At 43.7% G+C, this 17673-nt stretch overlaps 1 protein-coding gene across 1 annotated transcript; it reads right to left on the bottom strand.

Annotated features, from left to right (window-relative positions):
• Positions 1-728: 728 nt before the first annotated feature.
• On the bottom strand, positions 729-16799 carry LOC147025811 (potassium voltage-gated channel subfamily A member 3-like). Its single transcript, XM_085880647.1, has 3 exons — positions 16640-16799; positions 13492-13527; positions 729-8021 (listed from the first exon to the last, which is right to left on the bottom strand). Exon 3 carries the CDS (start codon positions 7847-7849, stop codon positions 6446-6448), a length of 1404 nt encoding a protein of 467 aa, XP_085736773.1. The 5' UTR covers positions 7850-8021; positions 13492-13527; positions 16640-16799; the 3' UTR covers positions 729-6445.
• Positions 16800-17673: the final 874 nt, after the last annotated feature.

Here is a 17673-nt window from a genome sequence, read left to right as displayed (position 1 = left end):
AAATACATGAACATGGATCAAATCACCAATGCCTCGGACATGAAGGGTGGTATGTATGCCACAGTGCCATTAGAGTAGCAGCATCTCCTTCCAGTCCAAATGGAGATGAAAACGAGGAGCCACATGCAGTCAAGGAAAGTCTATTCAAGAGTCACACATGAATAGCTCGAGGAGAAGCCATGAAATGGCTCCTTCATAAGCCTCAACGTTGGAAACAAAAAATAGCATTGGGCTATCAATTACATTTAGCAAACGAATCCACCATTTTATCCTGCTTCCATGATAGAGTTCAATTACATGTCGACTTGATTTTTTTTTTTTTAATTGATGATGTACTTAAATCTCCACTGATGCTATCTAGTTAATATGTACACAAGTTTGGTAGAATACTGTATATGCAATCCCCAAAAGCCCCACCATGCAGGCTCCATCTTGCTCATTTCAGTCCAGCTACCATCCCCTCCCCACCACCCACATCATGCATACGTAATAAATTTATGCCCCAACAGGATTTTGCAGTGGTTTTAAAATAGTTTTTTTTTCATCCTATTGTTCAATATTTTAATTATATTGGATAAATGGCGACATTGTCATCGTATGGATAAAGCAAATGGCCCAAATGGCCACCTCCTGTGTCCAAATTCCTTGTATTCCTCTGTATCCCAAGTTCCAACATAAAACCTAGACAAGCAAGCACCCCGTAGTATAGGAACTCAATGCAAAGTGAGTTGATAAAAAATAAAGCTTTACTGGAAATCAAGCAAACAAGTTCAAAGCAATCTGTCCGAGTCCTCCATGTACAAGCAAACGAGAAAACTTTTGGATTCAGAATCAGGAAAGTAATCATAATCAATACACAGTATTTTCATATAAAAAGTGTCAATGGTGACTTCGTTTTAAAAAAAGAGAAACATTCTCGTATCGTTTGTCATTTATCAATTCAATAATTCTCTGCATCACGGTATCCAGTGGAACAAAGTAAAACGTAGACGTGAAAGCTTTAGCACTCTTGTTACAAGCAATTACCTGTGTCCAGGTCATCACAGAAAGGTGGACTTTTCAAATCAAGCCTTTTGCTCCATGATAAACAGACAAGATGAATAGAAATAACATCGATACATTCTCTTGTGCTCATTGGACATATTACAAGACAGCAGGCATCATTGGTGGGATAAACCCTGACTTACAAACGGTTGCTGTTTTGGTTTGAGTCCTGCCACAAAAGGGCAAGATATACCTGTCCTACCTGTCCTAGACATGTCAATTTTAATTGAATCTATCATCTTGACCACTGTAGAATATGAATCTGTAGTTAGAGCAGTTATTTGGCTCTGAATTTGGCAAATTGTATGGGATCTCATCCCGAGCGCGCATGCGCACAGAGGAAGTAAGGTAAAAAAATTTAAATCTGTTTGTCTGACATTCAAATGAAATTGAAAATATTTCCAAACAGGAAACGTACTGCTTTTAGGAACATCATAAAGGACACAAACACCAGGCATGAAGAACGAATATAATTTATTAAATAAGGTGGTGTAAAAGACACTGCATCAATCAGGTCAGGAATGGGAGCATGCACCAGAGCAGCGCATTGCTGCATCCACTTTCCGCTGGTACTCCAGGGACCTCCATCTAGCCATCCCCCAGGCAGATGCTTGGCCCATCCCAATCTCCTTGAGATTCCGATCAACTTGCTGCAAACACGAGGCACGTGGTCGGCCCATTGGCCTCCTCCACTCAAGAGGCTCCCTCACTGAGAGAATCTGGTAAGCAGGATCAGTGTCAGGAAAACGAGCCACATGTCCATATAGCCGCAACTGACACTCACGGACCATGCAGGTAACAAATCTCATTTGAGTCTCTCTCAGCAACCGCTCGTTGGATACAAAGTCTGATCAGTGATAGCCAAGGATTCTCCGAAGAGACCTGGCAACAAAGGAATGACGTCTCTGTCTCAGATCCCTGGTCAGAGTCCAAGTCTCACATCCATAGGGCAAGACTGGGAGCACCAAGGACCTGAAGACTCGGACTTTCTAATTCCCACACAGGTACGAGCAGTGTCACACCTCATGATCCAGTGAATCCATGACTCCCCAGGCCTGACCCAGATGTCTGTTGACCTCTGGCTCACAGCCAGCAGAGACATGAATGTCACTGCCAAGGTCAGTGAATCTTTCCGTGACCTCAACCAACTCGCCAAAAACAGGTACATACAGGATAGCAGCATCCAAGATGTCATTGAAAGCCTGGATCTTAGTTTTGACCCAGGAAACCCAAAAACCCAGGGGCTCTGACTCCTCTTTCAGCACATCGAGGGCCCCCAAAAGGATATCTCGAGTCTCCGCAAAGATAACTGCATCATCTGCGAAATCAAGGTCAGAGATTTTGACATTCCCAAATGAAGCACTGCAACTTGTTCTCTCTGACATCCTCCTCAGAAGACTGTCCATACAAGTGCTGAGAAGTGTGGGGGCCAGGACACACCCCTGATGAACTCCAGTAACAACTGGAAATCAGTCAGAGATGGTACCACCACATCTCACAGCACTCTCAGTACCAGAGTACAGTTCAGACATCAGATCGATCAGTTTTGGTGGCACCCCACGAAGACCAAGAATCCTCCAGAGGGCATCCCGATTCACTGAAACAAATGCTTTATAGAGATCACATAGGCTGTTGCAGCCCCTGCTGAAACTCTCATGTGCATTCAGTGAGGAAATGAACAGCAAGGATATGGTCAATCATCAACCAGTTCACCGCAGTCTGTGTTTCCACAAACAAAGGTGGACCACAGTTGATTGGGGGGTCAGCAACAGGGATTGCAACACCCTGACATCCAACTTGACAGCTGGTGGATCAGCATGGTACAGCCGCTCAAAGTAACCGGCCCAGCGGGCCTTCATTTTGGATTCCTCTGTCAATAACCCACCACCATCTGCTCTGATGGCAATACACTGAGGGATGGACTTGGAGGAACGCAATACATGAATTCCCCTGTAAGCAGAACGAGAATCACTTGACCACAGGTGATGCTCCACACCCTCACAGATTCCTCGCACATACGCCTCCTTCGCCACCCTGAGCACAAGTGCAGTTTTATGCCTCAGCACCATGAACAGCTCAGCTCTGCCACTCAGCCTGGCCCTGCAGCTCTGGTCAATGGTGTCCAGTGTCCCTTGAGAGACAAAATTCTTCTTCGCCCTACGGTGAGTTCCAAGACATCCACCGGAAACATCAAGGATGGTGGTCTTGAAGGCACTCCACAACTCTTCAGGACCCCCAAAGCACCCAGACCCCCCAAATCTCCACTCAGCCTGTTTGCACACTCCTCAACTACCTTCTCATCCTTGAGCTTGCCAACATCCAGCATAGGCTGGGATTGTACCATTTTCTTGGATTTAAGCTGCAACTTCAGAGTTGCTACAATAAGCCTGTCATCAGTATTGAAGAACTGAGCAGTCCGGTAGACGCTGCAGTTCTGGATCATCCTCCGGCGACCATCAACGAGGACGTGGTCAATTTCCTTTGCCACACCGCCAGCACTGGAATACCAAGTCCAGCAATGAGCTTTGGGCGCTGAAACCATGAACCGGCCACCCGAAGTCCATGACTTCTTACAAAGTCAAAGAACTTAATGCTATTCTGGTTCACAGTTGCAGACCCATGGGGACCAACACGTGTCTCATCACCATCCCTATCAGTTCCAATCGATGCATTGAAATCCCCTTACATTAGAAGAGTATTTCACCTGGGGCACTGATCAGCCACAGACTCGAGCGTGGCATGGAATGCGTCTTTCATGGTGAGATCACTCGCCTCAGTCGGAGCAAATACAGAGGCCAGGGAAATGACACCCAAGGAGTGACAAATCCTTCCTCTCATCATACGCTCATTGACCAGTGTTACCCCAATTATCATTGGAGTCAGCTTATTGGACACAGCTACAGCAACTCCTTGGGCATGGTAACCATGAGAGCAACGAGACCAAGAGTAGGTGTAACCACCAGCCATGATCTCACCATAAACCATTCTCCGAACCTCAGAGAGTGCTGCAATACCGATATCCAAACACTTGAGCTCAGATGATAACAGAGGCGGGTGATCATACTTTCTTAGGGATTCCAGGCACCCATCCGAAAGTTACCCCACGGTTTCCCTCCTATCATCAAAGATTGGGGGTCCCGAAGGCTTTTCCCAATCCCGTCATCTGGTGAGCTGCCCTGCGAAGGTCTGCTGCGCAGGAAGTACTCCCACAGAGTGGGTTTTCAGATTTATCTTGCTTTTGGCATGTTTTGCGGAATGAAGTGTTTTACGGTGGTCGGAGTGCAAATCCTGCCACCAACCTCCTAACAAAAAGTAACCCAACTGTCGGAGAACATCCACAGACACAGTTGGGCACTAGATATGGATGGCCGTTGGATATCAAGGAGCTCCTCCACCCTTGCATCAATCAATGGCAGTAAACTTCCAGAATATATATTTTTTTTGTACAACCTTCAAAATCTGTATTTTATTTCAATTGATTTATATACTTGATCACTGTAAAATAGAAATCTCTCTTTTGTCACTTCTAAAAAAAAAAAAAAAACACCAGTTTTTCAGTACTTGGACAAAATTTTCCGCCATCTCGGCCAATCAAATGTATAAAATGGCGTCTCTTCGGAAATATAGATCGTGCTCAGAAATGCAAAGCAAGAATTTAAAAGAGCCTTCCCACTTCCTTTTTCTCAAGACTGCGTTTCGGTTATCATTCTCAAATCATCACTCGGTGTTTATCGTCGCCATGGTCGATGATGGTGTCCCACTTCACATTGCCGATCTATGTTCTGTTTATGTTCGAGAAGTTTTGTTCCGAACGGCCTTTGCATCTCTCGCTTGGTCTGTGCTATCAAGCAACCATCATACCTTAATTCGTCCTTCGTTTCCTATTGTATACAATGTTCAACACTTAAGATGTAAACTGATAAATCTATTACCCACTGCTTCACCATCGATGAAGCAAGGCATTTTCAGAGCTCTGTGTTTCACAATTATCAGTGCAAAAAATGCTCAAAAAAGCCGGTAACGTCCAGACGAAGAATACAATCATTACACCATCATCATAAAAATGTCATGTTCGAAGGTGTCGAAGAAGAGGATAGATATTTTGCATAAAATATTTGCATGTTTTTAATAAACAAACATATTGTAATCAGTTTTTGTAGGAGATTTCAAATAAAGCACTTGTTTATGAATAACACGTGATTGCAATTAGCTAAGTGTAAGTCTTGTTAGCAATTGGAAATTCATCTGATTTGCTGTGTCTAAAGGTGGAGAGAAAAAACACCTCCAATCACCCATGGTAAGTCAATGTGTATGTCTTCAGAATGTCCTACACATTGTTTAATTCCTTTAATGTCTTTACCTGCTGAACAATCAATACCTGCTGAACATGACTGTCTTCGTTGCTCTCACACCTGTTGCAATTTCGCCAACATGAAGGATTGCTCATGTGAAACACGAGCAAACATTTAGATATAAAACCCACAAATGATTCTTTCAATAATGGGGGGTCCACAGTCTTGACAGTTTACAAGTCAATAAACTTTTCAAGGCTTATAGAACCAATACTGGAAGGGTCGCCACTCCATCTCTCCGTCGCATGATACTCGACTGAAGATTATTTGGACAGGAATTTGGAATTTGTTCAGGGTGCCGGCAATAAATCGCTTTCTCTTTGTGGAATCTTTTGTGGGAAAGACAACATTGGATGTTGTGCGTGCACCAACGACTGGTGTTGGCAGACGGGTCTTGCGGCTTCACGTCCAAACGACGGACGGCGCACACCTCGAGCCTTGGCCTGCCTGCATGCGAAACATCATGGTGGCAGTTTAAAGCTGGGTCGAGATTCGAACTCATGCTGGACAGCCAGCTCAAATGTGAGTGCAAATGCCCCTTGTCTTTGAACCGTGGGAAATTTATAAATTTATCTTTTTTTTAATCTAAGATTTAAACAAACCAAAGTAAATTTCCTTTTTCATCAACTCGACAGCTCGACTCCCCATTCGAGTCACATGTAAACGAGGATGATTAATTTACAGTTCAGAATTTTCTCATCTGCGTCATCGAAGAACTTAAAACGGTACGTATGGACCATTTAACGAGAAAGCAAATGACAAAACAAAATCAAACTTACAGATCTAGTCTTTACAAAAATTCTCTGGCTCACCAATTTAAAAATAAGGTTGTATCATAAATAGTTCCTGCAGCATAAACACGATCTTTGCAAAATTGTCACAATAAAAAATAAACACACTGTGTTAATTACAAAAGGTCAGTGAAACACCAAATGTTGTGCTGGGAAAATTAGCTTAAACATAAATACACATATAGAAAAAAAAAATAAAGAAGAAGAATGTTTTGGGTTCATCGTGCTGGGATCTCCATAACCTGCAATTCCTCAAGATCAAACATCTGTTTCTGCCTGTCGATCTGCAGAGTTGTTGTTGCTGGGCTCACAATTGTTGCTACATGACTTCCGTAGGGACAAAGACCTAGTACTCCAGGTGTCCTCAAACTTTTCTGGGCTGGAAAGGTGCTGCAACTGGCTTTGCTGCCCAATCTGGTTGGCACAGCTTGGGATGTGCAGGTACTGAGCCTGCTCATCAGCATCTGTTTCACGGTGGTAGAAGTAATTGAAGTTGGACACGATTACGGGAACCGGAAGTGCGATGGTAAGAACTCCAGCAATTGCGCACAGAGAGCCGACGATCTTTCCCCCGATGGTGATTGGCCACATGTCTCCATAGCCAACTGTCGTCATGGTGACCACAGCCCACCAGAAAGCATCGGGGATGCTTCTGAACATGGATTTGGGTTCATCGGCCTCGGCAAAGTATACAGCACTGGAGAAGAGAATGACTCCAATGAAAAGGAAGAAGATCAGGAGGCCCAACTCCCGTAAGCTGGCCTTGAGTGTCTGCCCGAGTATCTGCAAACCCTTGGAATGGCGGGAGAGCTTGAAGATACGGAACACACGAACAAGGCGGATGACTCGGAGGATAGCAAGCGACATTGCCTGTTGCCCACTACCTTGCTGTTTTGCTAGCTCGGTGCCAAGTGTCACAAAATAAGGCAAGATTGCCACAAAATCAATGATGTTCATAATGTTGGAAAAAAATCTCATTTTGCTCGGGCACGAATGGAACCTCATGAGGAGCTCGAATGAGAACCAGACAATGCACATAGTCTCAACGATGAAGAACGGGTCTGAGAATGAATTTGACAAAGGCAATTTTGTTCCGTTGTTTTGCTCAATCCAGGGAGCATTTTCCATTCGGAACTCCGGCAAAGTCTCCAGGCAGAAAATGATGATAGACACGAGAATGACCAACACCGAAACGATGGCAATGGCTCTTGCAGGACTTGAGCTTTCAGGGTATTCAAACAAGAGCCAGATCTGCCTTTGGATCTCACGTTCAGGTAATGGCTTCTCCTCTTCCTGGATGAAGCCCTCATCTTCCAGTACCTTTGCCAAAGCAGCATCGCCCAGGTCATAGAACTTAATTTCCTCACTGAAAACATCAGTGGAGACATTGACTGGCCTTCGCAAGCGTCCACCTGACTGGTAATAGTATAAGATTGCATCGAAGCTTGGCCGGTTACGGTCAAAGAAATACTCATTTCTGAGGGCATCAAAGTAGTGCACGCGGCGTAACGGATTTCCAAGAAGGGTGTTTGGAAACTGGGCAAGGGTCTTGAGCTGCGTTTCAAAGCGCAAACCCGAAACGTTGATGATGACACGGTCCTGAGGATCAGACTTTACCACGTCACTTTCGGTCTCTTCTGATAAAAGAGCAGCTTCGTCCATGATGTCTAGTGGCAGGAAGCTGTGGTACGTCCTTTGGTCCACTCTGATGCGGCCCAGTTGGTCGTCGTCAAACCAGCCTCCTGTATGGATCCGGCATCATGCATCCCCTGATGAAATGCTCCAGCACAGCCTCCAGGTGGAATAGGATGATCGACACGACAACGAAACCTCCCTGATGAAACGAAGATGCACAAAGGTTAGAGAGCATCACCGTGTGGGATTTTAAATATCTTGTGTATAAACAACCGAATGAAAATGGAAAACTTGATTGACATGAAGCAATTAAAATCCCAATGAATGTGTTAATTGAGGGTGTGCAAAACATTTTTATTTCAAGGAAATGAGTGACCTTGAGTTTCAATATACCAAAAGATGTGTTAAACAGGTGGAACCTATAGAAAGTCAGACAGAAATGAATTCAAAGCTTTGTCAATGTGAATTATATAACGAATGAAAACTTTCTTTGGATTATGGTGTAACCATTTAAAAGTAATGATCCAATGAGTAATAATGGAGTAACAATGGACGCTTGGGCATTTGAATCCCAGTAAACCTTGGGCAATAGGAAAATTAAACAAAACACTTGAGAGTGATCTGTTTTCCTTTCACTGCCATGATGTAATCGAGAACGATATTGTCTGATCCTGTGGTCCTTTAAGTGGTGGCAAATAAATGAAAGAAAAAAAAAAAGAAATCAAATATGTTCAAAGTAAAATGGAATTAACCACTCAGTGGAATTGCGGTTGGAGCATCAACTGAGTCTGGGAGGTCGGTGATGTGATTCTGACCTTGGCCGAGTCGTACCAAAGGCTTTAACAAATGTTCCTTGGTGCTTCCTTGCTTGATACTCATCATTGAGAAAGGATAGAGCATGGACAAACAACCATAGAATAAACAACCATTGTGTCGGTATGATTGGCTGAATGGCCTCCTGCATTGAAGTTCCTTGCAAGGAAACTCATAATTTAAGGGTGTAAAGTATAACGGCACTTTGAAGAGCGTGTACCTCTGCCAGGCTGAACAGTTTACGTTTTGTATCCCACTGGAAGAACGGATATGATGACCTGAACCAAAATCGAATCGGCTTGTTTTTGTCATATAACAAACTCGTCCACCAAGTTTTGTAGTAATCCATCGACAACTTTTTGTGATATCGTGATTAGGAATAAGTTTTTTTGGCCCATTTCTCAATGCTGAAGAATCACTGAGAAAAATTATAATTTTCTCGTCTCCAGATTCGGATTTTCACCAACGTCGAAACAATTTGTCCATGTCACACACCCAACCTGCCCACCAAGTTTCGTCCGAATCCATCCACAACTTTTTGAGATATCGTGTTACATCTCGTTTTTTAGATTCTCGTGGAGGATCTCTAAGTCTTACTCACGTTGTTGTTCTTGTGGACTTTTTTGTTTCACAGCCTACAGTTTTCATCGAAACTTCCTGAAACTTGGCATATATATGCAGAAATACCCTGTGCAGACAGTAACCATCTCCAATTTTGAAAATTCCTCCGAGAAAAAAAGTTATGACGTCAAAATATAAGCTTAAACTTATATGTGTGGGATTTTATAATATAATATATGTGTGGGATAATATAATATAATAAATAGGCTTCCGCTCAACTATTTAAATCTTAACCGCACTAGAAATGGAAGTGCCAACATCACCGTCATACCGAAGAAGAAAAAAACAAACAAACCAGGGAGTCTGGAACACTGAGGCTAACCATTACATCGACGTGTTTCGACTTATGAGTAACGTACAAGTAACGTATGTCGACATGTGTCAATGATCGCGGAGCGTGCCTACAACTTATGGCCAGCGTCTGCGGAACGTGTGTCATACGCCGAGTACATCGAGAAATTTTCAACATGCTGAAAATTTCTCGACGTATGATGACGTATGCCAGCGTGCTCTTAACGTATACAAAACTTACCCATAACGTATTTGACGTGTGCCAGCTTGGTTCGGCAAATTTTTCATACGTCGGCATACGCTGGCAAAAACGTCAAGATGTGAGAGTGGCTTCACATTTCGATGTCTCGTGCGGTTATGATTTGAATCGTTGGCCGCAGCCTATGAATAGCCTACGCCACGTGATCATCGGCGATATGCTGCCGCGCGCTATGCATAAGTTAGACTATCATTGGACATAGGTTGCGAACGCCGACAACACGTATCAGCATTCGTTGGTATAGGTTATCTATATGTGATTGAAACGTTCTGTGTACGTTACGAATACGTTATGCATACGTCCAACTCGTTATGAATACGTCCAAAACTTAAAAAAAACAACAATAGTTCAGCATACGCCAACGTTTTACATACATTTTGATACCTTGCCATACGCTGGCTAAAACGTCAAGGTGTGACAGGGCCTTTTGCGCAGATAATTTATCGTAAACTTGCTACGTCACAATGACGTCATATTGTTTTTATGACGTCACCATTAAGAGGACGAGGATCTTAGCTCATTTGAGCTTGTGGACCCCCATCTCTCAATGGTAAATCACTGAAAAAAAATTCGAGTTTCCGGTTCCGCATTTTCACCAAAATTTTTATCATTTCGTCTTTGTCGCACAACCAACCTGTCCACCAAATTCCGTCTTAATCCGTCCATAACTTTTTGGGATATCCTGCTCACAGACAGACAGAGAGACAAACACACAAACAGTGGTGAAAACATAACCTCCGTCCACTTTCGGTGGGGGATGTAACAACATGTTGTTGGAGTTTAAGTTCTGTACTACCGTACTTCACTTCTGGTGTCATTTCACCAACCCTCTCTTCTCTCAGCCTATTCCCCTGGGTGATGAACACAGCACAGGTCGCACTTATATTCTTCCACAAACACTTTCTTTGTTGGACTTACCACATCCAGCCTGTTAATTCACCTCAATGCCTTCATCTCACTTTTTTCTCATTGTTGGACATACCTTTGTTGTATCGCACTCTTCCCTCCACTCCTTAAACGATGCTGCCCAATGCCACCACATGGTTTCACTCATACCACCATCATAAGACGTTTTACTCTCACTGACCCACACCCTCTTTTCATTCCTGATACTCTCCTTCTCATACTGAAGAGCGTTTGTGAGTTTTTGTCTGCTTGTTCCCCCTCTGCCCTCTGTCAGTCTGTGAAACCACTACATCCCTGTTCTTCATGGCACGGCCCACGAGCCACTGGCGGCCCCTTGTAGCCGAAAGTGCGGCCCCCTGACGAGCTGGCGATAATACACAAATATGAAAACACTCCAATGTAATCCGCCATAAATGCTATCAAATTGACACAATGATTTCAAATGAGTGTTCCAATGGGAAACATAAAAGTAACACAACTACATCAGGACATGGTTGCAGTACACAAATAATTATGCTTGCATCCCAGTTAATCACAACGAAGAAGAGTACGTGGAGGCGAGGCCGAACAGCAGCCATTACGGAGTCCGGCAGGCGGTGTGGCGGCTCTCGCACTGATGTCTTATCGGCAAAAGTGGCCCCCTTCTAAAACACTGAAGATCACTGCACTACACTCTATCATTTTGTTCTTCCATGAGTCTTGACCTCTGTAGGGAAAAGTCAAACCACCAGTAATGGTTGATGTTTTACCAGAAGCTAACCCCGAATGGTGTTACTACATCCTCGAGTGGCTAAATATCAGTTTTATTTCCTTAAAAACGTTTCCTGACGCTCATATACTTGATCTGTTTTTGGTGTTTTCAAACAGCTGTGTACATTTCAATGTTAGATACAACAGATCAAAACAGCTCCATTTGTCTTTGGAGATTTATTATACGGGGATTCATGCAAGATTTATTTGTGAAGGCTGGAGAGCAGAAATTATTATGACATCAACATTTCGGCAAAAAATGTCGACATATAAAGATGTCAACATTGAACTTTTTGTTCGTTCAAAAGGACGTATGGGTTATATACTGTATACGAGGTCCGTCTAAAAAGTAATGGGACTGAGCCTGCTGTGTGCTCCACTTAAACAACTTGAATGAACGGGTTGCGTCAGAGTCTTTCGCAACATTCTGGCAATATATATGATTGGTGATGGTTGACTGCTTATTGTGTGATTTTTTTTTTAGAGGTCGTGCTTCACACGTTGTGTGACCTGAGTCTGCGTCGTTGCGCTGTGTCGTGAGCAGAGAGCCAATCTGAAGTTTCTTGCCAAGCTTGACAAAACACCTTCCGAATCCTTCGCAATGCTGCAGCAAGTGTACGGGGAAGGAACTGTCATGTGCACGTGCCTTTGAATGGCAAAAGAGGATCAAAGAGGGACGGGAGGAGGTTGAAGACTATCCACAGTCTGGAAGACCTAAAACGAGCAGAACGGCGGACAACATAGAGCGTGTGAAGCAGATGGTGCACGCAGATCGTCGACTCATGGTGCGGATGATTGCTGAGGAACTTCCCATCAACAAGGACACTGTCTGGAGCATCATCACCGAAAATGTCAAAATAAGCAAGGTGTGCGTAAAGATGGTCCCCAAGCTGTTGTCCGAGGACCAGAAACAGAAAAGAGTCACTGTCTGTCAAGACATTATCGAGCGCCTCGAGGACGATCCACACCTGCTCGGAAGAGTCATTACTGGCGATGAATCGTGGATATTCGAATACGATCCCGAGATTAAACGGTAGAGTCGTCAGTGGAAAAGTCCGGCATCACCAAGACCAAAGAAAGCAAGGATGTCGAAGTCGAAGGTCAAGGTGATGCTCATCACGTTTTTTGACATCAAGGGCATCGTCCACTTCAAGTTTCTACCACAGCGTCAAACAGTGAATCAATACATGTAAAGGAGATCCTCCGGCGCCTCATGAGATCAGTCCGGGACAAGAGGAGGGATCTGTGGGAGAACAACGCCTGGGTGCTCCACCATGACAACGCCCCTGCTCACAGTGCCCTGAGCATCTGACAGTTTCTGGCGAAGAGGAACGTGCCAACTCTGGAGCAACCTCCATATTCGCCAAACTTGGTGGACAGGTTGAATGTATGACAAGGACGAAATGATTAGATTCTGGTGAAGATCTGAATCCAGATCCAAATACTAAGTGATTCTTCACCATTGAGGGATTGTGCCAAAAATGATAAATAGCATGATGTCACAAAAAGTTGCGGATGGATTATGACAAAACTTGGTGAATGAGTGTGTTCGATGACAAGAACAAGCCAATTAGATTTTGATTCAGGTCAGCATATCTGGCCGATCAGTTGGATACAAAATGCAAACTGCTCATCCTGGAGGAGGTATGTGCTCGACTGAGTGCCATTCTAGTTTTCTATGTTATTACTTATCGCAGGTGTCATTGAGCCTCTGCCATGGACCAATTAGTCCATTGGTTGGTGATGAGGGTGCCAGAACCCCAACTGGGGTCAGACTTTGTTGAGCAAGTTATGCCAGACATTTAGAATGCCACAGGGGTGCTGAAAACAATTGCCGACTGTTTGAGAATTACGTCAATGGATCTTTTACGGCCATCAGAAATTTATGCCAGAAGACTGGTACTACCCAGTTTAACATCCCACCTGAAGGATGCAAAGGTAGTGTGTGGAGTCAGGTCAAGAATGGAACCCATGCAAGACTCAAAGGCAAGTGTTAAGTGCTTTACTTGCTCAAAGTCAAGTGTGTTACCTGTGCTCCATCCTGTTGGACATTACACCAACCAGCCTACAGTGGGTGAGAAATGCACAATAAAGAGAGATATATAGAGAGATGGACAAGAGATAGGGGTGCAGAGAGATGCCAGAGAGGGACAGGAGGAAGTGGGGATAGAGGAGAGAGAAAGAGAGGAAAGAAGAGAATGAAGGGAAGAGAGAAAAGAGAGAAAGGAGAAAACAGGAAGAGAGAGAGAGAGAGGAATTGGGGGGGAGAGAGAGAGAGAGAGAGAGAGAGAGAGAGAGAGAGAGAGAGAGAGAGAGAGAGAGAGAGAGAGAGAGAGAGAGAGAGAGAGAGAGAGAGAGAGAGAGAAGGGGGATGGGGGAGAGAGAGAAAGAGTGAAACAGAGAGAGGGATCGGGGGGAGAGAGAGAGAGAGTGGGGGATGGGGGAGAGAGAGAGTGAAACAGAGAGAGGGATCGGGAGAGAGAGAGAGAGAGGGGGATGGGGGAGAGAGAGAGAGGGGGTGGGAGAGAGAGAGTAGATGGAGGGATGGGGGAGAGAGAGGGGGGTGGGAGAGAGAGAGAGGAGATGGAGGGTTGGGGAGAGAGAGAGAGGAGAAGAGAAGAGAGAGACGCACAGATATACAGTCAATCTGAAGAATTCCTTCAGCTCATGTAGCACTCAACTCAATATCGGCCAGGAAATCTATGAAAATATATCGTCAAACCACCACAAATTGCAATAGAAACCATTCAAATGTCTTTTCACTTCAAGTATGCTGAAGAATGATGTATTAAAAGTCACCGAAAATCCAAGTAGGGGAACATGTTTATTTTTCAAAATGGCTGCCAAAATGGCCACCAAAACTGATAATTTTAGAATCAGCCCTATATCAGCAAGTAATAGCGCTAAAAATATATGTGAAACACATAGGTACATGCTATTGCACACAATAAACCCATTTCTGGCATTTTTAAACTTGTCACAGACTTCATATTGAAAATGGCCACCAAAATGGTGCCAAAACTAGCTTATTTAGAAATAGCCAAATATAAACAATTACTTGGGCTGTCGTCATAGCGCTAAAGTATTTCTTTCTTTTCATATTACAGTGTAATTAGCTGATCATGGACAAGTGTGTTTTCTGTGAGGAACCTCTATCCAACCAAAGTTGACTTCAAAGAAGACACCAAGATGCTGGAACATCAAGCTGGTTGAAGCCGCACTTGGTAAGGATATATGTGATAACCTTCTCTTTGCTCATGCCATACTGGGATGTGATACCACATCCAGATTGTCCGGCATTGGGAAACTGGTGGCTCTGAAGAAACTCAAGTCATGTGAACATTTCCGGCAGCAGGCTTCAGTCTTCAAACACCCATGTGCCACACATGACGACATTGTGACGGCTGGAGAAAATGCCCTAGTTTGTTTGTATAATGGTAAACCCGGCGATAGACTGGACGCCCTTCGACTGCAACACTTCCACCAGAAGGTTTCATCCAGCACAACTTGTGTAAAACCTCGCAACTTGCCTCCCACATCATCAGCAGCTCAGTACCATAGCCAGCGTGTTTATCATCAGGTCCAGCAATGGAGTGGGGTCGATATGTGTGCTGAGGATTGGGGATGGAAGATCAGCAATGGGAAGATGTTTCCTGTTCACACAAACTTGAAACCATCACCTGAGTATCTTCTGGAAGCAATCAACTGTTCCTGCAAGACAGACTGTACAGGAAGATGCGGCTGTGCAAAAGTATGGGCTACCATGTTCTCCAGCGTGTATGGAATGCAAAGGACTCCGTTGCTCCAATGTGACTCTGCCTGATCCAGAAAATGACACTGATGATATGTAATGCACGTATCCAACAAAGCTTTAGTATTCTGCACACTAGTATTATTTTAAAAGTGTAACATTTTCAACTTGAGCCTATACTGATTTCAAGATGTCAACATGAATCTCGGTCACAAATCATAAAAACATGAACGATATAAGGCTACTGGACAGCTATTTTGGTGACCATCTTGAATTTGATGCATGAGGGCATAAAAATGCCTGAAAATAGTTTATTGATGCCCACAATAAGTGTGTTATTTATATATGCAAACATTTGCTAATATTTTACTATTTTTAAATTTGAGTTTTCGCAGCCATTTCTGGAAGACATTTTGGTGGGCATTTTGAATTTGAAGTGGGCGACCAGTTTAAAAATGTCACAAATACGTTTATTGTGTCCAGCAACATATTCCTCAGTGTTTCACATATATTTTTAGCACTATTACTTGCTGATATAGGGCTGATTCTAAAATTATCAGTTTTGGTGGCCATTTTGGCGGCCATCTTGAAAAATAAACATGTTCCCCCACTTGGATTTTTGGTGACTTTTAGTATGTTATTCTATCGTATATTTGGAGTGAAAAAACACTTGAATGGTTTCTATTGCAATTTGTGGTGGGTATATCACTAGATTCCCTGACCTAATACATACATCTCATAAACCATGTAATCTAACATCACACTTGCAACTATAACCTCATCTAATATATTACATTATAACCAATTAACTGACCTAGGAACTGTCTGACCAATTTACAGGCTATGTAGATGGTTTAGCTGGGTTCTTTTAATCACCGAGACTGCAACCCTTTGATCTAGAACCTTTCCAAAAAGTGGGTGCACATCCTCAGTTGTGGTCAAAGTTTACCCAATCAGGAAGTGTAGTCTCCCTTTACCACTTTTGTTTGTCTGAGGCTCAAACATTTACCATAATATTTAGAGCTTCTTTTACATTTGCAGACATTCATTCCCATTGCTAAACATTACCAGACATAACATTATTTTAAAACAAACAATGCAAATCATTGGATTATTTTCTTCCTTGTCCAACTGGTTTTCATCAAAAAAAAAAGTCAAGTATTTCAATTGCTTTTCTCAGGAATATTACTTGTGCCCTCTTCTGCCTCCAAGGAACCACTGCACTCTGAAGCAATTGTATTTGTGAAGAATGTAAAAGGAGATTATAATAAAAGTTTAAATTTGATTTCCAAGTCAACGAGATAATTGAGCAAGGAGGTGTCTTAATTCTCCAGTTTTGATTAGATCGAACAATGTTTAACGAAACACCTCAATTAATCAGCCTCAGATAAATATAACTGCAAATAAAAAATAAACACACACAAACCTGGTGTTGGCTTAGTGTTTAGGGTGGTGGCTTGGGATCCTTGGGTCCTGAGTGCAAGCCCTCTTGGCCGCTGAATTCATACCAGAGGGTTGACTCAGCCTGTCATCCTTCTGGAGGTCGGCAAAATGAGCACCAGTGTAGCAGCCGACGGATTGATTAAATCTGGTATTGTGGGGGGGGGGGTGGAGGAGCGAGGGAGGGAGGGGTGGGGGAGTGAGGGAGGAGGAATGGGTGAGAGGAGTGGGGAGAGTGAGGAGGAACGGGCAAGAGGAGTGGGGAGAGTGATGAGGAATGGGTGAGAGGAGTGGGGAGAGTGAGGAGGAATGGGTGAGAGGAGTGGAGAGAGTGAGGAGGAACGGGTAAGAGGAGTGGGGAGAGTGAGGAGGAATAGGTGAGGAGGGACGTAGAGGGAGGTGAAGGAGAGAAGGGGAAGCAAGGATGGGGTGGGAGTGAAGAGGATGGGGAGCAAGGAGGGGGAAGTGGGGAGGGGAAGCAAGTGTTCTGGACTTGCGTTTGGTTGTGGGACTTAAAGGGAAGGGGGAGGGTTTGACTTGCATTTGAGAGGGGAAGCGAGGAGGGGGGGGAGGATGGTCCCATTTGCCGACATTAGTACAGAATTGAACGAAATGGGGTACATTAAAGCAACACGTTCAAACAGTATAGCAAAACCACCCGTCAATTTCAAACAGCACATACCATTTTTAAAGAGAACATAACATGTATGACTAGTATACAATTATATAGCGACCACCCATGTCACCTGCCAGCTTGTGTTTGTTATTTGTTTAATCAGGATCTCTTAATCTATTAATTGGAATTTGATGAAGATCTGATTACAATTTAGGTCAAATTTATGCACAAATATAGAAAATTATAAAGGGTTCACAAACTTTTTCTCACCACTGTACGTTCACACACACACACACACACACACACACACACACACACACACACACACACACACACACACACACACACACACACACACACACACACACACACACACACAACGTGTTGCAACCATCAAGCAACCC

The sequence above is a fragment of the Eptatretus burgeri genome, chromosome 5 (genome assembly GCF_056783735.1).
Source record: "Eptatretus burgeri isolate ZD-2024b chromosome 5, Ebu_testis_v1, whole genome shotgun sequence".
NCBI classification, from domain to species: Eukaryota; Metazoa; Chordata; class Myxini; order Myxiniformes; family Myxinidae; genus Eptatretus; species Eptatretus burgeri.
The sequence above is the reverse complement of the archived record's forward strand: the minus strand, read 5'-3'. Positions and strand labels throughout refer to the sequence as shown.

Excerpts from the sequence above, each read along its gene's own strand:
- LOC147025811 (XM_085880647.1), bottom strand. The coding sequence starts at position 7,849 with ATGGACGAAGCTGCTCTTTTATCAGAAGAGACCGAAAGTGACGTGGTA.